The sequence below is a fragment of the Macaca nemestrina genome, chromosome 15, assembly GCF_043159975.1.
Source record: "Macaca nemestrina isolate mMacNem1 chromosome 15, mMacNem.hap1, whole genome shotgun sequence".
NCBI lineage: Eukaryota > Metazoa > Chordata > Mammalia > Primates > Cercopithecidae > Macaca > Macaca nemestrina.
Window position 1 is genome coordinate 20,739,539 of NC_092139.1, and position 23,101 is coordinate 20,762,639.

The 23,101-nt window shown below is 48.1% G+C and overlaps 1 protein-coding gene across 7 annotated transcripts in view; it reads right to left on the minus strand.

Annotated features, from left to right (window-relative positions):
• Positions 1-8,779: 8,779 nt before the first annotated feature.
• LOC105496389 (TOX high mobility group box family member 2) overlaps positions 8,780-23,101 on the minus strand; it is a 203,196-nt gene continuing 188,874 nt past the window's right edge. For all 7 annotated transcript variants that reach the window (XM_071079261.1, XM_011766770.2, XM_011766772.3 and 4 more), the window contains exons 6-9: positions 14,947-15,027; positions 13,694-14,089; positions 12,925-13,052; positions 8,780-11,164 (exon numbers count right to left, since the gene is read on the minus strand). In XM_071079261.1, the coding sequence (XP_070935362.1) occupies positions 11,128-11,164; positions 12,925-13,052; positions 13,694-14,089; positions 14,947-15,027 (642 nt within the window). In that variant the 3' untranslated portion in view covers positions 8,780-11,127. The remainder of the gene's footprint in view (positions 11,165-12,924; positions 13,053-13,693; positions 14,090-14,946; positions 15,028-23,101) is intronic.

The following is a 23,101-nucleotide window of genomic DNA, read 5'->3' on the forward strand; positions in this document are numbered from 1 at the left end:
GATCAGATTGGAGCACAAAGTGTCTGGCCATAATCAGAAGGGGTTTACAGCTCTGAGCTTTGGGGGAAAATGAGTGACAGGGAGGAAAATGAAGCACACGAAAAACAAAAATGAAAAATTATTCAAGGAAAAAAATACGTAGCTTTGACCCATCAGCAAACATCAGTTACAGAATAGGAATAATGTAAGCCTGGAATATTGATTAACCACAGTGATTGTGTAGTTCACTGGGAGGACACAGAGGGGGAAGCAAGATGGAGGAGGAGCACTAAATCCTCTTTCTCCATGAAAAGAAGTGAATAAAAGGCATTAAAACATCTATAAATCGGCTAGGCTCATGCCTGTAGTCCCAGCACTTTTGAGGCCGAGGTGGGCGGATCATGAGGTCAGGAGATCGAGACCAACCTGGCTAACATGGTGAAAGCCTGTCTCTACTAAAAATACAAAACGTTAGCCAGCCGTCGTGGCAGGCGCCTGTAGTCCCAGCTACTTGGGAGGCTGAGGCAGGAGAATGGCGTGAACCCAGGAGGCAGAGGTTGCAGTGAGCCGAGATTGCACCATTGCACTCCAGCCTGGGCGGCAGAGCAAGACTCTGTCTCAGAAAAAAGAAAAAAAATCTATAAAACAAGTAATAGTGTGTGCATATTCAGTTGTTAAAAAGAGTTGAGAGTATTTACCCCCAGGTGGTGAGAGTCACAGATTGAAGGAGGGAAGGGCAGAGGACACCCTGACATCATTATAAGCTTCATGGTCTGGTTTGACTTTTGTTTTTTGTTTTTTGTTTTTGTTTTTGTTTGAGATGGAGTCTTGATCTGTACCCCAGGCTGGAGTGCAGTGGTGCAATCTCAGCTCACTGCAAGCTCCGCCTCTTGGGTTCATGCCATTCTCCTGCCTCAGCCTCCCGAGTAACTGGTACTACAGGCGCCTGCCACCACACCTGGCTAATTTTCTGTATTTTTTTTTTTTTTTTTTAGTAGAGACGGGGTTTCACCGTGTTAGCCAAGATGGTCTCAATCTTCTTACCTGATGATCCGCCCACCTCAGCCTCCAAAAGTGCTGGGATTACAGACGTGAGCCACCGCGCCCAGCCTGATTTGACTTTTTAAGGCAGGGATATGTGGTCAGTCTTCCATATCCGTGGGTTCTGCATGATGGATTCAACCAATCACAGATCAAACATATATTTTTTAAAAATACAACAGTAAAAATTAATATAAATAAAACCAAAACAGTTTAACAATTATTTATGTAGCAGTTACATTGGATTAGGTGTTATCAGTAATCTAGAGATGATTTCAAGTACACAGAAAGATATGCATAGGTTATTTGCAAATTCTATGCCATTTTGAGTAGGAGACTTAAGCATCTGTGGATTTTGGTATCTGTAGAAGGTCCTCAAACCAATCCCCTGTAGATATCAAGGGTTGATTATATTATTAAAGTGTTTTATTGTTTGTTTGTTTTTTGAGATGGAGTTACACTCTTGTTGCCCAGGCTGGAGTGCAATGGTGTGATCTCGGCTCACCACAACCTCTGCCTCCCGCGTTCAAGTGATTCTCCTGCCTCAGCTTCTGAGTAGCTAGAATTACAGGCAGGCACCACCATCCTGGCTAATTTTGTATTTTTAGTAGAGACAGGGTTTCTCCATGTTGGTCAGGCTGATCTTGAACTCCTGACCTCAGGTGATCGGCCTGCCTTGGCCTCCCAAAGTGCTGGGATAACAGGCATGAGCCACTGCACCTGGCCGCAGTTATATTATTAAAGTTTTAGAGTTGAAGTCAAGGACCTTGAAAATTAGCACCATTACACCCATGTAGATGTTGCTTCTATTTTAAAACTGTGTGAAAGGCCTGTGCAGGGCACCACCAGCGTAATTTTTACACTGCCAGGTCTGAGTCCCCTTTGCTTCTCCCCCTAGGGCCTTTTCTAATGCTGAGGGTGTCTTAGCTCAGGCTGCCATAACAAAACATCACAGACTGGGCGGCTCAAGCAACAGAAATTTGTTTTCTCGCAGTTCTGGAGGCTGGAAAGTCCATGATCAAGGCGCCCGCGTGGCTGGTTTCTGGTGAGGGCCCTTTCTGGCTTGGCGACGGCTGCCTTCTCTCTGTGTCCTCACCCGGTGGGCGGGAGGGGAGTTCTGATGTCTCCTCTTAGGATACTGATCCCATCATGAGGACTCTACCCTTGTGACCTCTTCTCAACCTGTCACCTACCAAGGGCCCCATCTCCAGATACCATCACCTTGAAGGTCAGAGCTTCAACATATGAATTTTGGGGAGACACAATTCAGACCACGGCAGAACGAAACAGTGAAATCACAGCTGGCCCCTGCATCCCTCCTCTGTTGATTGGAACTTCTTCAAAGTAGTTTCTTTAACTGCTTTGCACTTGAACTTCAGAAAGCTCGTTTCTGTCCCCTGATTCCCTTCCCGTGCCTCAAAGTCAGCCTTGGCATTGGGTACAGGGGGCACAACAGTCACGTGGCGAATGCATAGTGGTGCAGGCCCCAGGGCCGAGGTTCTGACTCGAGGACTGCGGGCTCCTCGTCCAGTGCTCTCGCCTATGGTGCCCACGAGTACATGTCCAGTTTCCAGTGGCATTCTGTGTCGTGGCAATTTGGATTCCTGTCCTTCACGGTCACCACCCTTGTCTAACGTCACCACCTCCTCTCCCCTGGATGACTGTGCAGCCCACTCCTCCACCCCTACCATCCCCTCCCCTCCCCTCTCAACCTCCAGAGGGATCCTGTAAAACTGCCATTTGGGTCATGCGTCTCCTAAACTTAGATGACTTCCCATTGTTCTTACAACACAGTCCAAACTCCTCTTGCGGCCTGGTCAGGCCCCTGCCGGCTTCTCAAACTCATCTCATGCCATGCTCCCCTTTGGCCATTTCTGCAGCCAATGCTGGTTTCCTTGTTATTTCAGAGCAAGCCAGCGTCTTCCCACCCCAGGCGTCTGTGTGCCTGTTCTTCTGCCAGGAACTCTGTTCTGATACTGTCCTTGCCTGTTCTTTGCTTCCTTTGGGTCTCCACTCAACAGTCAGCTCCGTTCCCTCTCTGAGGTGCCACACACTACCTGTCCCCATTCCCTCTCTGAGGTGCCACATGCTACCTGTCTCCTGTCATGTCACCCTATCATATCTTGTCACCACCTTACACTTCCTGTTTATTCATTAGCGTATTCGTATAAGAAAATGTTGATTGGAATCTTTCCTGTTGCCCAGGAGGGTGACCAGGGATCCCCGCAGAGGAGAAAGAGGGTGTAAGCGTGGCAGGAGTTGATTCACAGTGGGGCCACACATCACCTCCCTGCCCCTGGCCCCTCACACTCATCCCTGGAGCTCATGAGAAGGATGGACAGTGGCTCCTCCCTGGTCAGCACCCGTGTGCGTCCACACCTCCGAGCCCTGCAGGAAAATGACTGCAGGCTGGGGCAGACCCTCCAGGGTACTTCCTCAAAAGGCCTTTCTTCCCCACCTTCTCCCCATCTAAAACAGGCCTCCTTTTCTTCTTGCTCATAGCAGTGATTTTTGGCCCTTCTCAGCAGCCTCCCAATCGGAAGTCTTCTCTGCGTCTGCGCGTGTCCTTGTTTAGGGCTTATTTCTCCTGCTATCCTGACGTCCAGAAGGCTGGAGACCTGCCTGGTCTGTGTCACTTGTCACTTTGCCACAGTAGCTGACACTTAATAGTTCATTAAATGCTTGCTGAATGAATGCCAATTGACCTGTTTTTGTATTTAATAGAAACCTCTGGAAGGCAGCCTTCCTCCACTTGGAAGCAGAGCTCTAAGGCAGAAGGTCAAACACAGGCAAGGCCAGGCTGGCAGAGAGATGGGCAGGTGGGTGGTGGGTGGCCGCACCTTCTGGTAGCAGGAGCAAGATTGGGGAGGAGAGAAGCAAAGCTTGTACCCTGCAGGCCGAGTGAAACAGGGACCAGAGAGATTAAGGGTGACACTGGTCTCTTCATTCTCAGGGCCAGGTTCTTAAAAAAAAAAAAAACCACATAATAAAACATGAGAATGTGAGTCGTTATGAGCCAGACCCCTACAAATACACCATGATTTGCAATCCCAAAAAGTGTCCTCTGGGAATGGTAATAGTATTCCCATTTTTCAGATAAGGAAAGCAAGACTTAGAGAAAGATAAGCAAACAGCATTTATTATATTAAATTGTCCAGGCAATTCACACATACTGTCTCTTTACTCAATAGGCTGAGCCACACCTATTACCATTACAGTTTTGCATATGAGGAAACCAGATCTCCAAGTGGAAAGTCTTCCAGGTGTCACAGCCAGAAAGGGTAGGGTGGTCCTAGAACCCCAAAGCTGCTGCCATCCTCAGTCTCTGATTTTTGCCGGATGCTGTGCAACCTCTGTTGTGCCTGAAGTCCTCTCTGGTCTCTCTGGTCCTCAGCCAAGCCCTCTCTCTCCAGACTATATCCACTCCCCAATGTCGTCATCTTTTTCCTTCACTCGAAGGACAATGACAGGTCATCTGGTCCACTTTGCCAGGATAAGGCCATTTTGCAGAAATAAATGTGTCTAGTAACTCATGCATGTCCCCCTACACGTGTTGTAACCTAAGACAAAATTAGAAGCATGTTAGATGATGCCTGCAGGGGCAGCCGGTGTGCATAGGACTGTTTGATCCTGCATCAAATGTCCCCAGACCGCTAAGTTTGAGTTCTTATATCTCCTTCCCTTGCCCAGCGTTGCTTCTCGTGGTTTTCGTGTGCCCGCCTCTAGCAGACAGTTTTTTGCTGACTTCCCTTATATGCTAGAGGCTGGAAGATAAAGTTGCTGGGGTTGTGTGTAAAGTGATGATCTGGGTGCTTTTTGCAAGTCAAGCCCCCAGGGCTTTAGTGCCTGAGCTCTCTTCCCTCCTGGAGTTTTGCTTCCTACGTGCAAGTGGAGGAAATTTGGAAAAGGAGATATGTGGGGTCTGATGTCATTTTAATTCTCGGCTTCATGCAAATTATGTGACCTCCAGCATGTACCTTGGCCTCTCCGGGCAACATGTTTGTCCCCTGAAAATGTGTTGTGATATTTGGCAAAAGCATCGCTGTGAGTTCCACAAACTTGCATTTTTCCTCCAGGGCATGTTTCCTCTAGGACAGCGGTCCCCAACCTTTTTGGCACCAGCGACCAGGTTCGTGGAAGACAACTGTCCCACGGCTGGCAGGTAGCGGGGAGATGGTTTCGGGATGAAACTGTTGCACCTCAGGTCATCAGGCATTAGTTAGATTCTTATGAGGAGCGTGCAATCTACATCCCTCACATGCGCAGTTCACAATAGGGTTCATGCTCCTATGAGAATCGAATGCCGCGGTAGATCTGACAGGAGGTGGGGCTCGGGCGGTAATGCTCGCTCACCCACCACCCACCTCCTGCTGTGTGGCCCGGTTCCTAACAGGCCACAGACGGGCACGGGGGTTGGGGACTCCTTCTCTGGAAAGATTCCATTTCCCATCCCTGCTGACTAGTTGTGGCCATCAGGGAATGGGAAACAGTGACAGGCATCACTTCGTTTCCTGCTTCTTCAGGATCCCCAGCTCACTCACCTCTGGCTGACTATAGAGGACCCAGGGGAGGGCTCCAAGGGTGAAGGGGGTGGCAGAGCCAATGGACAGAAGAATCTTGGATTCCCAGATAGTCTTGATGACTTGGAGGAGGCTTGGAGGAATCAACTCCATTGGGTTTAGCTGCTGAGATAGTCTTGATGACTTGGAGGAGGCTTGGAGGAATCAACTCTGTTGGGTTTAGCTGCTGAGATGGGAGCTGTTCCTGCAGCGTAGCCTAGCACATCCTGAATAGTACACAATGCAAGAAACTTGACCTTCCAGTGCAGAGATTAAATATTATTATATAATAATGATAATACTATTTTAAGGACTTTACCTATATTAATTCATTGTTACAAACAGCCCTTTGAAGAGGAGACTATTATCTCCAAGTTAGGCATGAGGAAACACAAGCAACTTGCCTGAGCTCATACAACTTGTAGGCAGCCAAGTGAATCTTCTCCCAGGCAGGCTGTGAAGCAGCCCTCCCTCCTAGCCACTGCCCCCACACTGCCTCTCACTCTGACGACGCTTCAGAGTTTCGTGGGCTTGAGGTTATTCGTTTTGGGTAATTTGGGAAGCAGAGCTGGTTAATTACTGATGGGTTGAACATTTTTTTAAAACTCCTGAATCTGTAACAGCACGTCAGATCTTTTATGCATGGGAGTTACTTCAAACCTTCAAGAACAGATAATTCCATGCTAACTGATGTATGTATGTGCGTGTGCTGTGCAGCAGTATGAACGGTCATGTGGTTTGTGTCCATGCATGTATGTCTGCATGAGATGGGCATGTATGTGTAAGATGCACTTGAGTAGTGGGTGGAGGGTATGAAGGACATTTGTATGCATTTGGTATGTGTGTATATGTGTGTGGTGGGCTTATATGTGGTATGTATGTGATGTGTGTATATACATGTTTGTGTTATTGCATGTGTGTGTACATGCGGCATGCACGTGTGCATGGGCATGGTGTACGTGTGGTATGTGTGCGTCCATATGCTATGCATGTGTGTGTGTGTGATGTGGGTCTGTGTAATGTGCCAAGTTTGATGTGTGAGTGTATGTGTTGTGTGTGCATGCATCTGTATGTGTTTTGGGTGATGTGTATATGTGTGTCCCACCCACACATGCATACTAGCTACACATATGCATACCACATAACATACCTATACACATAGAGCTTGCCCTCGCCAAGCACACCATGCACAGGCATGCATATGATGTACACAGATGCATACCACCACATGCACAACACACTTATGCATCCATACATGCTACATACACATCACATGGACACAACTCACCCTTACACACATATGAAACACACAAGACCACACTGCACACTCTCATACCACCTCCACACTCACCATCCACACATGCATCACCCTACACCACCACGCTGGGAGTCAGAGCTGGCCTGGACCCCAGGAGATGGCTGCAGAGGGCGAATGTTTGGGAATAAGCGCCATTCGTGAGGTTCACCTTCAATCTGAGCACAGCCACCCTGTTTCCAATTCAAAAAGATCCCCATGCAGCTATGTGGATTCTGCCTCAATTTCCTCCAGAGAGAATTCTCTGAAATTCTTGGTGAAGTTCACAGTTGCAGAGTCACAGCCTCTGGGGCTGTGTGCTCAGGAAAGCATGGCACACGGGAGCACGTGCCAGTCCTAACTCCAGCCCTAGTCATTTGTCGGGGCACAGCCCAGATGTCACCTCACCCAGGAAGCCTTTGACCCTCGCAGGATGGGGCACCCCTGTTCTGCATTCCCCTGGTTCCCCTTTTTCCACTGGTCACACGGTATTCATAAATTTATACTTTTGTGGTTTATAATATGAAGCTGCTAATATAATATTATGTGTTCCATCTCTGTCTCCCCAAATGGACCTTAACTCCAGGAAGGCAGACTGTGCCCCATCCTGCTGGCATCCCCGGTGCTCAGCCAAGGGCCTGGCGGAGAGGAGCTGCTCTGTTTGTATTCTTGCTGAATGAACGCATCGAATTTTAGCATCGCGGGCTCTGAAAATTAATCTGTTGCCCACATTCCAATCCAGTGTAAAAATGTATGTGTATCCCTCCAGGGAGGAATTACTAGTGGGCAATTTTGGGACCAGCCATGCCTTCCTTCCGGGGTGGTCAGGGGACAGTCTCAGCCTCAGCCCAGGTTGTGCCTCCTGCTTGGACCGAGATGCGTTTGTAGGGGGAGGTGTGAGATGGAGAAACCTGAGGAAGGCGCTTGGCTCTGGGAAGGGCGAGTGGGGTTGGTCCCTGGGCCAGCTCTGTGGGCAGTGGGGGCAGGCTGCAGGCAGGAGGTAAAGGTGTTCACAATGTTGGGGCCACGGCTCTAGGGTATGGCAATAACTTGAAGCCTCAAGGTGTGAGGGACCCCGACCGCAGACTGGCCCTGGCAGGTGGAGGATGCTGCAGGGAGAACCTGGCCCACGACGAGGCTGGGGGACCCAGGGCTGGCAGCTTTGGGAGCACAGGGATGGGGAGTGGGAGAGCCCATGGCAGAGACCCCAGTGCTTTCACAGCAGGTGTGACCGTGGGCTCTTGGAGGCTCTGTGGGTCGTGGCCACCGTCACTGCAGGATGGAGTCGTAAAACATGCAGCAGACGCTGCCTCCTAGGAAGGAGGGAAGCCCCAGGAGTGGGTGGTTGTTCCAGGGCTGAAAGTCTTGTAGTCGCAGGTGAGGCCAGAGCCAGAGACATTTGGAGCAATACTGATGTGGCCCCACTTGGACCATGGGCATAGCCAGTATGGTAGGCGGCTGTCTTAGAAACATACAGGCCTGGGTGGGGATTCTGGTTCAAGCAATTTCCTGAGTGGGTACTCTCAGAAGGGACTTACATCCTCAGCAGGGCGGGCTGGGAGGAAGCAGCTTAGCAAGGATGGTGTTGCTGCTGGAGGCGGCTTCAGGCTGCTCCCAGGGACTGGGGTTGTGAATGGGACCACAGAGTTGACATCTCCATTATTTGGTCATTAGCTGTGGCAGCTCGAGGGGGTAACGACTGGGATGGCACTCAGGACCTGGGGATGGGCTCTGGCAACAGAAGAGCCCGGGGAGAGGGGGAACCACTACAGTGCCAACCACTGTAGTCGGCGCTACAGACTGAAGGATTGTGTCCTCCCAGAATTTGATTGTTGGAATCCTAACCCTCAATGGGCCAGCATTTGGGGGCAGGGCCTTTGGAAGGTGACTGAGTGGAGCCCTCAGGATTCGGGTGAGTGCTGTTAAATTCTGGAGAGTGCCCTCCCCTCCCACCCTGCCGGACACAGAGAGAGGATGGATGTTTACGCACCAGCAAGTGAACCCTCACCCGACGCCGAAGCTGCCAGTGCCTTGATCTTAGACCTCCCAGCCTCCGCAAATGTGAGCAGTAAGTTTGTGTTGCTGTGAGCCACCTGGCCCATGGCGCTCTGTTATGGCAGCTGGGATGGACTAAGACAGTTGCTGTCCACCCCATGGCCCTGAAATCAGCCTTTAGGCTCTATTTCCACTCTCTGGGGCCCCAGAACGCACCCGTGCGACAGTCCCTGGTATCTGCAGGCAGGGTGCTTAGGTTCTGCTCGAGGCCTCTGTGTGTCCCGTGCAGCCCAGAGGCTGGCCTTGGCGTGTGGACGCTTGGAGAAGACTCCTGAGCTCCTGGTGCAGCTGTGAGGGATGGCAGCAGGCCTCTGCCTCAGCACCACTTTACAAGGAGGGCCTTGTACTCTTGTCATTGTGGGCTGTCTGCGTGGATCCCAGTGATGCTGTTTTCGCAAACGTGGAAGCAAGAGTTGAATATTAAACTGTCTAAGCCGTCATGTTACTGACAAGCTCCACACAGAAAAGGAAATTGTAACCACATGAAATATTTATGCCGCACGTTGCGGTGCTGCTGCTGACGGGATGGCAGGTGGCTGGTTTGTTTGGGGTTTTCTTTTTTATTTTTCCAAAGTGGATTACAAAATGCCCTCCAGTGGGGAAACTGCACCCCACTCCTGGGCCGTCATCTGGAAGGAGGGGTTTACCGTGATTGGAGAGTGAGAGGCTGGGAGAGCTGTCCTGAGGGTGTAGCCCGCTCTCTCTGAGTCCCGAGCCTGGCTGGGAGCAGCGGCACCTGCCCCCACCTCAAAATGGCTGCAATGCAGGGTGCAAGCGTTGCAGCTTTCCACCAGGCAATTGGTATTTTTCCAGATGTAGTTAAAGCAGTCAGGTATTATTTGCCTTTTATTGTTGTTGTTAGTATCACCATCTAATATCTGCTGGGAAACCTGGTTTAAAGAATCCCGTCTAGGATGCTTCCTACACTCCGGTTTGAAGAACCCCTTGGCCTCCTCCCTGGGTTCCCACCGCTCACTTCCACAAGCCTGGGAGGCCCCATCCTCCAGAGGAAGGGCTCGCCACTGTCACCAGCCGATGCAAGTTCCTGTGTGGCGGCACTCCTGCCCACACCCCTTTTCATCATCACAAGAGCCCTACGGGTCTGAACCACCGTGACCCCCTTAGAGGGCAAGACTGAGGTCAGGGTGCTCCCATCACCCACACAAACCCACACGGGCTGGTAAAGGTCAGGCAAGACTTTGACTTGAGTCCATCTGGCCCGAGGGGCTCTAGGGGGTTCAACCCTGACTCACCAAGGACAAGGAGACACAGACTTGTTTTCAGCTTTTCAGAAGTTTTATTATAAAGAGATTTGAGAGAAGCACTGGGCACCAAGACAGACACTCGCCAGGGCCAGGAAACAGCTGCAAACGACGTCAAGAACCCAAACCCAAACCAAACCCCAAAACCACGCACACGGTAGGATAAGCTGCAACTTTGTTCTCAAGGTTTCTCCATAAATAGACAAAAGTCGTCGCTGGCAATGTAAAATAGATGAACACATGGTTAAAAGGAGAGCGGTGCTCCGGGGTGGCTAGCAATCGTCCGGTCCTTGCTGTGAGGATGACGAAACGGTTTGGCAGCCGCTTTTGTGCACGTCTCCCTTAAGATAAAACTTAAAAATGTGCTAAGGATCATATAAAATGATTTTTACCTTAAAGGAAACTACTTTTTTTCCCACAAAATAATCTTACGGATGTCTTCAGCACAGTTCTAAAACACGTAGTCAGCTACTTACACGGAACCAACGGTTTCTAGGTTTCGTCATCTTTTGTTCACACTGGAAAACCGATGTGCACGTCTATGACGGGGGCCGGCCCCCTGGCCCATGCATCTGGGGTGGGTGTCCGTTGGTAAGCGACCCTGCCAGGGGCAGCCCACGTGGGCCGGGGCCGGGGCCAGGCATCCAGACATAGGGTACCGTGCGCAGGGCGAAGACAGGGTCCACAGTTACCCTGGAGCAAGCAGGTCAGCGGGCAGAAGGTTCCTGCAGGTTCTTTGGGCTGGCGGCGGGCGGTGGGCTGCCTCTGCAGAGTCTGGTGGGAGGTCGAGGAAGAGACTCAGCCCCCGGCAATGGGTGTGTCACTGCTCCCTCGGATGGGCCACCCTGCCTCTGGCCAGGGCCTCTTTTCTGCTGTCAGCCCTTCAGGCTCTGAGCAGTGCCTTCCAGCGAGCCTCAGGGATGGTGGGGAGGCGGGATTAGGTGAGGTAGAGCGATTTGTCCCTAGGGAGCAGGCTGTGAGAGAGAGGAGGGGCTGTCAAAGCTGTTGGGTACCTCCCCAGGCCAGGGGAGCACCAGGACCCCTGCACTCTACACCCCCCACCCCCACCGGATTCAGCTGCCCCCTGCAGCACAATGAGGGACTTGCAGCTGCTCCCCCACCCCCACCCCACTCTGCACCAAGCCCGTCCTGGAATCCCAGCAGGGGACCACCTGGGCCTCAGCTCTGGGAGAAAGGGCAGTAGTGTGTGTGTCCTTCATTGAGGCGCACGCTGATGTCACCATTGCTCATATCCGTTTTTAATCACAGAATTTGTAAATCTCAAACTGAATTGAGGGAGGGACAGGTGCCTTTTATGTTTTTAAAATAGGACCCTGTTGCAGTTCGACCTCCATGCTGGATGTGATGGGCCAGCCTCAGGAGGCTTGGACGTTGCGTGACACTCCCCTACATGCCCTAAGTATTCTGACTTTTGAGAAGGAAAGTTGGCGGGAAAGGGCTGGGGTAGGAGGGTCTGTACCTGCTTGGGGTCAGGGAAGGGATTCTTGCTGAGCCGAGTTCCGCCCACCCACGTAGAATCTCACCCCAGGCATGTCAGAAACGGGGCATGCACGGTGGCCACTTGTTCAGTGCCCAAGGGCGCTGGCGGGGTCAGCAGAGGAATCAGCCCTGTGCTGGGAGGCCGAGGCTAGGGCTGGGGGCAGGGGTTCTCAGCAGCAAGGTGGCCACCCAACAAGTGCGCTGTGGCTTCCAGGGGGTGGCGCTATTCCTGGAACAGCTGCTTGGCACTACATTCCCCAGGTGTGGCTGGAGGACTCGTTCTTGCCAAGGGAATGGGAACCCAGCTGGCGGGTTAAGGAGCAAGTGTCCCTCCTCACTGCATCCTCCCTCTCCTGCTGGCTGGAGTGAAAGGCCCCTCTTCCCTGGAGCTGGGGTGGCGTGGATCCAGGAAGACTTCTAGAGGGAGGTGTTAGCATGGGTTTGAAAGGTGGAGTGCAGGATAGGAATGGAGGCCCACAGGAGGACTAGGGAGGATGCTGGGTTGCAGGGGAAAGGGGTCTCTAAGGTGTCTAATTCCTTGGGATAGACAGTGGGTCCGTTCTCCCACCGTGTCTCACCCAGGTCCCCTATCCTGCATTCTCAGCTGTTCTAGTCTTGGGAGCTGCCCTGCCCAGTGGGCTCCACTCCCCACCGGGGCAGCCCACAGCTGAGGGCTGACTGATGAAGGGGTTAAAAAAGCCAGTTCCCTGACCTCCAGGTGGGAGCCACTCTGGCACAGTTCATGCTCCAGGGCTCTCATGGAATGAGGCGGAAGCGAGTCTTCAGCTGAGGCCACCTCCCCCGTCGGCTCCTTCCCCCACCCCATCCTGCCTCCCTCACCCCCTTCGCCTGCAGGCTTTCCCCAACACATCCCCAACCAAGGACACCCAATCCCTGCTGCCTCAGGCTCTGCTTCTAGGGAACCGGCCTAAGATGCAGGACTCATCTGTGAATGTCACGTGGAAGCATTTGTGAAAAAAACAGGAGCAACGAAGGAGCAGCAAGACTGAAGACTCATCAGTTTCCCAAGCAGGCCTCAGCATCAGGCCAGCAGAGTCCTTCTGGGGCCTGGCTCTGCGGTGTCATCTGAGATCTCGATCCCCTCGGCAGGGCTGACAGTGACTGCAGGGTCCTCCCCTGTCCACATTGCCCGTGGCCATTCTCCCATCCCTGGCCATCCTATTCCCAGTCTCCCTGGCTGGCAGGACAAATGCAGGGACAGGCGAGGACTAACCTGCAGGTGCTGATGCCACACTCCCCACTGGGGTAGCTGCTGTCCCAGTCCCCGCTGCTGGTGGGGTTGGACGGGCCAGGTGAGCAGGATCCCGAGCTGCTGGGGAACTCAGAGATGTGTGAGAAGTCCTACAGATGGGGAAGGAGGCCATGAGCCAAGGAGAGATAAGGGGGCAGACTGTCCCAGGCCTCCCGGGGTGGGAGCCCCTGTGTCCAAGGGTGTCCACACAAGAGACACTGCCTCATGTCACCCAGAATTGCCTCTCTGCCTCCAGGGCTGCTGCCTTGCTCCCAGTAGAGCACCCTGAGAAATATTCAACCCTTGTCTTGGCTGAATCAGGGGCTGAAGGACTTTGCTTTCAGGGCCTTTCCCTTTGTGGGTCTCAGTTTCCCAATCTGTAAAATGGAATTACTAAGCCCAATGACCTCTGAGGGCCATGTGAACCTTGTAGCAATCTCTGTGGAACAATTAGCAGGGGTAAGGTCTTGAAGGCTTTGGGAAAGGCCAGGGCTAGGGCTGAGGATGCAGGAAGCGGGGACTGGAATATCCTAAGAGTCAGTCTGGCAACTTGTGAACTGTTCATTGCAGCCAGCGCATCTCAGATAAGGTGTGCGAGACCCACTTCCTAGATGTGGTAACTGAGGCTCAGGTCAGGTGCCAAGGCTGAGGTTATATCACCGGTCAGTGGCAGGGCTGGGGTTTGAAAGGGCAAAGCCGCTTCCCCTCCCCACACAGTCACAGAGGGCTGTTCCTGCTCTTCCCTGCTTACCTGTGGCCCTGGAGGTGAGGGGCTCATCGCCAGCTGCACCTGGAGTGCCATGGGGGCGGGCAGGACAGGGGGCTGGGGGGCTGGGGACATGCTAACAGGTGGACTGAGGAGGGCGCCCTGGGCGTGAGGGGGCAGTGACAGCTGCTGGTGCAGTGTGGGGCTGAGCGGGAAGGAGGGTGGCGGCGGCGGGGACGCACTGAGGCCTGGCAGCAGAGACTTGGAGCCCAGCGTCCGGGCAAGGCTGGCCGGGGAGGCCCCGCTGCGGAAGGCCTGCAGGTCCGACGGCGTCAGGAAGGAGGCCAGGCCTGGCATGGCATACATGGGCTGCTTGGGTGGGAGCATTTTGGCTGGTGGGTTTGCCTGAGTGCTCTTGGTCTCACCTTGATCCGGGGAGCTCTGGAAGAAGACAGGTATCAGTCACTGGAGAACAGAAGAGGGACGAGCCAGAACTTGGGCTGTGAGGCCAGGAGGCTCTGCAACCCACTGACATGGCCCCTGGCTGGCTCTCTTGGGAGAGAGCTTGAACTAACCAGAGCTAGCACAGGGGCCTCAGTCCCCTTGGCTCTGACCATCCAGCCACCCACTGCTTTTATCTTTGGGGGGCCCCCTCCCCATGGGGGAATCCATGCTCCTCAGCCTGGCCAGTGGGACAAGCACCATCCCACTGAGCCAGCTCTCATCATGCTCCTTCCAGCCTCTGTGCCTTTGCAGATGTTGTTCCCTTGACTTTGAACTGCCTTTTACTTGGCCTTTTATGGACCATTTTGTGTGCCATCTCCTCTGTAGCAGGAACAACACCCACCTCCACTTGGGCCACGCATCCACGGCCACACCTAGCTTCCTACATTGCTGGTGTTGACAGAGGCGGCCGGGGGTGTGGTGACGAGGTGCCATATTTTGGGGTAGCATATCCCAAGCCCCATCAGTGGTCAGAAGTAAAGGCCACATAAAACTGGCAAAACTGGGTTTGAATCCTAGTGCAGCCACTTCAACAAACTGGATCTTTTCAGGCAAATTGCTCAACCCCTCTGGGTATTGGGTTCTCGTTGGAAGAGCCCAGTGGAAAGAAATGTATGTAAAGTGCCCAGAATGAGCCTGGCACGCTGTAGGTGCCCTGCAGACATGACCATGTCGTTCTGACCCATCCTTTCTAAGACCTGGGGTGCTGGCCTTCCCACGGGCCCCGGTTCTTGCTCCATTCCTCAAGTGGCCCCACTCTGATCAGGGCTGTGCCTGGAGATTCCAGGTGTTACCTTGGAGACGAGGCTAGCCCGGTAGGCTGCCAGAGCCTTCAGATATTCCTTCTTGGCTGCTTCTGTCTTCCTCTTATAGGCCTACAAGAGTCAACACATGAGCAACACTGGGGAGAAAGTTGCAGAAGAGATGTGGTGCAGGGTCCTGGGGTGGGAAGGCACGGATTCAAGGATCATGAATGGATGAGGGGGGTGGGGTCAGAAACTGAGTCAGCCAGCCACTGGCCCCATTCTGGGAGCACTGCAGAGAAATTGCGGAGACCAGGCCATATCCCAGTTCCTCAGCAACTCACCGTGTGGCCTTGGCCAACATGCTTCACCTCTCTGGGTCTCCACGTTACATCAGCACAACTGATCACAGAAAGACAAGGCCCTTTGAAGCCCCCATTCTGATCCAGCACAGTACAGATTTCTTAATGCTGAGTCACCTGTGCAACCTAGAATGAACCTACTTGTTCATAGTATATTAGGCTGGATTCGGTGTGCTATTATCTTTTATTAAAAATTTTAGACTTAGATTCATATGTTATCGTAGGATTGGTCCCCGTTTGTTCGCACCTCCTTGTTTCCATGGCTTTTGGTAGAAACAAGGAGGTGTGAACGACTTGGAGCTTAGCCTTGTGTGACTTGTGTTGGCCAATAAAAGCACAAATGTGATGCAAGCAGAGACTGACAAAGTGATCACATATTAGTGAGCCCTCTTGCTACTCTTGGAACTCTTATTTAAAAAATTTTTTTTTGTACATAAGTTCTTTAATGATGATTTCTGAGATTTTGGTGCACCCACCACCTGAGCAGTGTACACTGTACTTCATGTATAGTCTCTTATCCTTCACCGCCCCCATCCTTTCCCCCAAGTCCCAGAAGTCCACTGTATCATTCTTATGCCTTTGTGTCCTCATAGCTTAGTTCCCACTTATGAGAACATACAATGTTTGGTTTTCCATTCCTGAGTTACTTCACTTAGAATAATTGTCTCCAATTCCATCCAGGTTGCTGCAAATGCCATTATTTCCTACCTTTTTATGGCTGAGTAGTATTCCATGGTGTGCGTGTGTGTGTGTGTGTGTATATATGCACATACATACACACACACACACCACATTTTCTTTATCCACTCATTGATTGATGGGCATTTGGGCTGCTACAAATATGTGTGCAAGTGTCTTTTTTGTACAATTACTTCTCCTCTGGGTGGATACCCAGCAGTGGGACTACTGGATCAAATAGTAGATCTACTCTTAGTTCTTTGGGGAATCTCCACACTGTTTTTCACAGTGGATGGACTAGTTTAGATTCCCACCAACAGTGTAAAAGGGTTCCCTTTTTGCCACATCCATGCCAACATCTATTTTTTTGATTATGGACATTCTTGCAGGAGTAAGGTGGTTTTGATTTGCATTTCCCTGATCATAATGATGTTAAGTATTTTTTAATATGTTTGTTGGCCATTTGTATATTTTGAGAATTGTCTATTCATTTCCCTAGCCCAATTTTTGATGGGATTGGTTTTTTTCTTGCTGATTTGAGTTCCTTTGTAGATTCTGGATATTCGTCTTTTGTCAGAAGTACAGATTGTGAAGATTTTCTCCCACTCTATGGGTTGTCTGCTTACCCTGCTAGTTATTTCTTTTGCTGTGCAGCTTTTTAGTTTAATTAAGTCCCATCTATTTATCTTTGCTTTTGTTGCATTTGCTTTTGGGTTCCTTGGTCATGAAGTCTTTGCCTAAGCCAATGTCTAGAAGGGTTTTTCCAGTGTTATCTTCTAGAATTTGTAGGGTTTCAAGTCTTAGATTTAAGTCTTTGATCCATTTTGAGTTGATTTTTGTATAAGGTGAGAGATGAGGATCCAGTTTCACTCTTCTACATGTGGCTTGCCAATTATCCCAGCACCATTCGTTGATTAAGGTGTCCTTTCCCCACTTTGTTTTTGTTTGCTTTGTCAAAGATCGGTTGGTTGTAAGGATTTGGCTTTATTTCTGGGTTCTCTATTCTTTTCCATTGGTCTATATGCCTATTTTTATACCAGTATCATGCTGTTTTGGTGACTATGGCCTTACAGTACAGTTTGAAGTCGGGTACTGTGATGCCTCCAGATTTGTTCTTTTTGCTTAGTCATGCTTTGGCTATGAGGGCTCTTTTTTGGTTCCACATGAATTTTAGGATTGTTTTTTCTAGTTCTGTGAAGAATGACGGTGGTATTTTGATGGGAATTGCATTGAATTTATAGATTGCTTTTGGCAGTATGGTCATTTTCACACTATTGATTCTACCCATCCATCAGCATGGGATGTGCTTCCATTTGTTTCATCTGTGATTTCTTTCAGCAGTGTTTTGTAGTTTTCCTTGTAGAGGTCTTCCACCTCCTTGGTTAGGTATATTCCTAAGTATTTTATTTATTTTTTTTTAAATTTTTTTTTGCAGCTAAAGGGGGTTGAGTTCTTGATTTGATTCTCAGCTTGGTCACTGTTGGTGTATAGCAGAGCTATTGATTTGTGTACATTAATTTTGTATCCCGAAACTTTGCTGAATTCATTTACCAGTTCTAGGAGGCTTTTGGATGAGTCTTTAGGTATATGATAATCCCATCGGCAAACTGCGATGGTTTGACTTCCTCTTTACCGATTTGGATGCCCTTTCTTTCCTTCTCTTGTCTGACTGCTCTGGCCAGGACTTCCAGTACTACATGGAATAAAAGTGGTGACAGTGGGCATCCTTGTCTTGGTCTAGTTCTCAGGGGGAATGCTTTCAACTTTTTCCCATTCAGTATAATGTTGGCTCTGGATTTATCATAGATGGCTTTTATTACCTTAAGGTACATTCCTTCTATGCCGATTTTGCTCAGGGTTTTAATCGAAGGGATGCTCAATTTTGTCAAATGCTTTTTCTGTGTCTATTGAGATGATCATTTGGTTTTAAATTCTGTTTATGTGGTATATCACATTTATTGACTTGTGTATGTTAAACCATTCCTGCATCCATGGTATGAAACCCACTTGATCATGGTGGATTATCTTTCTGATACACCATTGAATTCAGTTAGCTAGTACTGTGTTCAGGATTTTTGCATTCATGTTTATCTAGGTATACAATCGTGTCATCAGCAAACAGCAACACTTTGACTTCCTCTTTACAGATTTGGATACTCTTTCTTTCTCTTGTCTGACTGCTCTGGCTAGGACAGTACTCTGTTGAATAGAAGTGGTAAGAGTGGGCATCCTTGTCTTGTTCCAGTTCTCAAGGGGAATGCTTCCAATTTTTCCCCATTCCACTATAATGTTGGCTCTGGTTTATCATAGATGGCTTTTGTTACCTTAAGGCATGTTCCTTCTATGCTGATTTTGGGCATAGAAGGAATATTGGCCTGTAGTTTTCTTTGTTGTTGTTATGTCCTTTCCTGGTTTGGGTATTAGGGTGATTAACTGGCTTCATAGAAAAATTTAGGAAGGATTCCCTCTTTATTTTGTGGAATGGTGTCCTTTAAAAGTCTGATAGAATTCAGCTGTGAATCTATCTGGTCCTGAACTTTTTTTTGTTGTTGGTAACTTTTAAATTACCATTTCAATCTCACTGCTTGTTATTGGTCTGTTCAGAGCTTCTATTTCGGAATTCCTGATTTAATCTAGGAGGATTGTATATTTCCAGGAATTTATCCATCTCCTCTAGGTTTTCTAGTTTATGTACATAAAAGTGTTCATAGTAGCCTGAATGATCTTTTGTATTTCTGTGGTATCAGTTGCAGTATCTCATGTTTTGTTTCTAAGTGAGCTTATTTGGATCTTCTCTCTTCTTTTCTTGGCTAATCTCACTAATGGTCTATCAGTTTTATCTTTTCAAAGAACCAGCTTTTTGTTTATATATTGTATTTGGTTTCAATTTCATTTAGTTTTGCTCTGATCTTGGTCATTTCTTTTCTTCTGCTGCGTTTGGGTTTGGTGTGTGCTCTCTCTCTAGTTCCTTGAGGCATGACCTTAGATTGTCTATTTGTACTCTTTCAGACTTTTTGATGTAGGCATTTAATGCTATGAGCTTTCTTCTTAGCACTGCTTTTGCTGTATCCCAGAGGTTTTGATAGGTTATGTTACTATTATCGTTCAAAGAATTTTATAATATCCATCTTCATTTCATTGTTGACCCAACAATTATTCAGGAACAGGTTATTTAATTATTTCCATGTATTTGCATTGTTTTGGAGTTGATTTCCAGTTTTATTCTACTGTGGTCTAAGAGAGTACTTGATATAATTTCTATTTTCTTAAATTTGTTGAGACTTGTTTTATGGCCTATTGTATGGTCTGTCTTGGAGAATGTTCCATGTGCTGATGAATAGAATGTTCTATAAATATCTGTTAAGTCCATTTGTTGTAGGGTATAGTTAAGTTCGTTGTTTCTTTGACCTTCTGTCGTGATGACCTGTCTAGTGCTGTCAGTGGAGTATTGAAGTTTCCCACTATTGTTGTTTTACTGTCATTCTCATTTCTTATGTCTAGTAGTAATTGTTTTTTAAATTTGGGAGCTCCAATGTTAGATGCATATACATTTAGGATTGCGATATTTTCCTGTTGGACTAGTTTTATCATTATATAATGTCCCTCTTTGTCTTTTTAAACTGCTATTGCTTTAACGTTTGTTTGGTCTGATATAAGAATAGCTATTCCTGCTCACTTTTGGTATCCATTTGCATGAAGTATCTTTTTCCACCCCTTTACCTTAAGTTTATGTGAGTCCTTATGTGTCAGGTGAGTCTCTTGAAGACAGCAGATACTCAGTTGGTCAATTCTTATTCATTCTGCTATTCTGTATTTTTAAGTGGAGCATTTAGGCCATTTACATTCAATGTTAGTATTGAGATGTGAGGTACTATTCTTCTATTCATTGTGCTATTTGTTGCCCAAATACCTTGTAGTTTTTTAAAAATTGTGTTATTATTTTAGAGGTCCTGTTAGATTTATGCTTTAAGGAGATTCCATTTTGGTGTATTTCAAAAATTTGTTTCAAGATTGAGCTCTTTTTAGTAGTTCTTGCAGTGCTGGCTTGGTAGTGGCAAATTCAGCATTGGTTTGAAAAAAAGAACTGTATTTTTCTTTCATTTATGAAACTTAGTTTTGCTGGATACAAAATTCTTGGCTAATTGTTTAAGGACCCCAATTCCTTCTAGCTTGTAGGGTTTCTGCTGAGAAATCTGCTGTTAATCTGATAGGGTTTCCTTTCCTTCTTTTTGTGATGAGTTTCTCAGGTGTTCTTTGAGTTTCTTGTGTTTGGATGTCTAGATCTCTAGCAAGGCCAGGGAAGTTTTCCTCAATTATTCCCTCAAATATATTTTCCGAACTTTTATATTTCTCTTCTTCCTCAGGAACACCAATTATTCTTAGATTTGGTCATTTAACATAATCCCAAACTTCTTGAAGGCGTTGTTCATTTGTTAAAATTCTTTGTCTTTGTTGAATTGGGTTAATTTGAAAGCCTTGTCTTTGAGCTCTGAAGTTCTTTCTTCCACTCGTTCAATTCTATTGCTGAGACTTGCCAGTGTATTTTGCATTTCTCTGTGTACTTCATTTCTAGAAGTTGTGATTGTTTTTATTTATGCTATTTCTCTGGAGACTTTTCTATTCATATCCTGTATAATTTTCTTTTAACAACCTTCTGAATTCTTTTTCTGGCAATTCAGAGATTTTGTCTTGGTTTGGATCCATTGCTGTTGAGCTAGTGTTATCTTTTGGGGATGTTAAATAACCTTGTTTTGTCATATTACCAGAATTATTTTTCTGGTTCCTTCTCATTTGGGTAAAGTATGTCAGAGGGAAGATCTGGGAGTCAAGCGCTGCTGTTCAGATTCTCCTGTTCCTTGGGGTTCTCCCCCTTCCCCTAGGGATGTGTTTTCCTGAGAACCCTGCTGCAGTGGTTGTTATTTCTTTTCTGGATCTAGCCACCCAGCGGAGCTACCGGGCTCCAGGCTAGTACTGGGGAGTGTCTGCAAGGAGTCCTGTAATGTGATCTGTCTTCAGGTCTCTCCATGGATATCAACACCTGCTCCGGTGGAAGTAGCAGGGGAGTGAAGTGGACTCCGTGAGGGTCCTTAGTTGTATTTTTAAGTGCACTGGCTTTGTGTTGGCCTCCAGCCAGGAGGTGGCACTTTCAAGAGTGCATCAGCTGCAGTAGTATAGGGAGAATACAAGCTTGCCCTAGTGTCAGGTGGTGGGCGGGGCCATAGAGTTCCCAAGAGATTATGTCCTTTGTCTTGGTCTTTCTCTACCTGCCCTGTTAGCCTATCAGGTAGGGGCAGGGTTAGGCGTGTCTGAGCTCAGACTCTCCTTAGGTGGGGCTTGCTGCAGATGCTGTGGGGGGTGTGGTTCCCAGGGGGATTATGGCTGACTCTGCTGCATCACACAGGTCATCAGGGAAGTGAGGGAAAGCTGGCAGCCACAGGCTGGTCTCACTCCCACCATGCACCCCCAACAGCACTGAGTTTATTTCCAGGCAGCCAGTGAACAGGGCTGAGAACTTGCCCCAGGCTACAGGCCTCCCAGCTGAGAAAGCAAGCCAACTCTCACAGTTCCTTGGCTGTCCCAGAGAGTCTGCAGCAGCAATCCACCTCCTTCAAAGGGTCTATGGATTCTTCTGGCTTTCCTAGCATGTTCCTGTGGTAGTTCTTGGAGCAAAAGTTCACAATGTGAGTCTCCATGTGCTGCTCTGTCTGTCCAAGTGGGAGCTGCAAGTTAGTCCTGCCTCCTTTCCATCATTTTTCTGCTCTAAAACTGCTCTTGGAACTCTGACTTGCTATGTGAATAAGCATGAGCTAGTCTGCTGGATGATGAGAGACACATGGCCCAGTTTGGCTCCACTGCTCCAGCTGACAGCCATCCAACTCTCAGAAGCAGAGATGCCTAATTTACTGTAGTTTACCACTGATGCAAATGGGTGAGCCCAGCCAAGAGCAGCAGCAGAGCCATCCTGCTGAGCCCAGAACAGTTCATGGACCCTCAGAATCATAAGCTGAATAAATGATTATTGTTTTAAACCATTAAATTTTGGTATTGTTTACTACACATTCAAAATTAAATGATGCAGTTAGCTTCATTATGTTTTAGTGTCAGGGTTACATTGTATATAAGGATTTGTGAGAAGGTTTTCTTATTTTTCTAAGTCTTGGAATTATTAACTCTTTGATGATTTGAAAGAACTTTCCTATCCATCATCTAGGCTTGAAACGTTTGGGGGATAGGCAGGGGTTTTTTATTTCCTATTATTTTCTCACTACCTCTCTTGGTTGTTAGTGTATTAATAGTAAAATAAGAATATAAGTCACATTTCTAAATGTGATTTCAAAAACTGACACAAGCTAACATCCAGCCTTATGCTTAATAGTGAAACATGAGAGGTAATGCAAAGTAAGAAGACCACTATCCCCACCATTGCTGAACATCTCTTTTTTAGAAGTCCTAGTCAACATAACTGGGAAAAGAAAACAAAATTAGAAATCTGAGAAGTGAGGAGACAAAATAAGGAGACAAGGCTGGATGTAGTGGCTCATGCCTCTAATCCCAGCACTTTGGGGGGCATTTGAGGCTAAGAGTTTGTCAGCCTGAGCAACACAGCAAGACCCTGTCTCTATAAAAAAAAAAATGAAAAAAATTTTGTGGGGCATGGTGATGCACGGCACGCCTGTAGGCCCAGCTACTTGGGAAGATGAGCTGGGAAAAGTGCTTGAGCCCAGAGTTCAAGGCTGCAGTGAGCTATGATCATGCCACTAACCTCTAGCCTGGGTGACAGAGCAACACCCTGTCTCTTAAATAACAAAGGAGACAAAATTATTGTTTGTAAAAGATATATGTGTATAAATATGTAGATAATTATAGACACTTTTTTTAAGCCTAGAAGACTCAGGAATTAAAAATGATCAGAAATGATTAATTTGTAACTGCCAAGCTTACTATTTTAATCCCTAACTTTTTATACATCAACAATTTGCTAGGAAAATGGGGAGAAACATGCCATTTATAAATGCATTAAGTAAAAGGAGAGATATGCCCATTATTGGATGGGAATAAATTATATGCCAAGTTCTTGGGTTAGAAATAAAACACCAGGCGGGTAAGCAGAAATGAAACCAACACAGGGGCTGGGACTCTCAACCGCCTTTGCTTGTCTCTGGGCT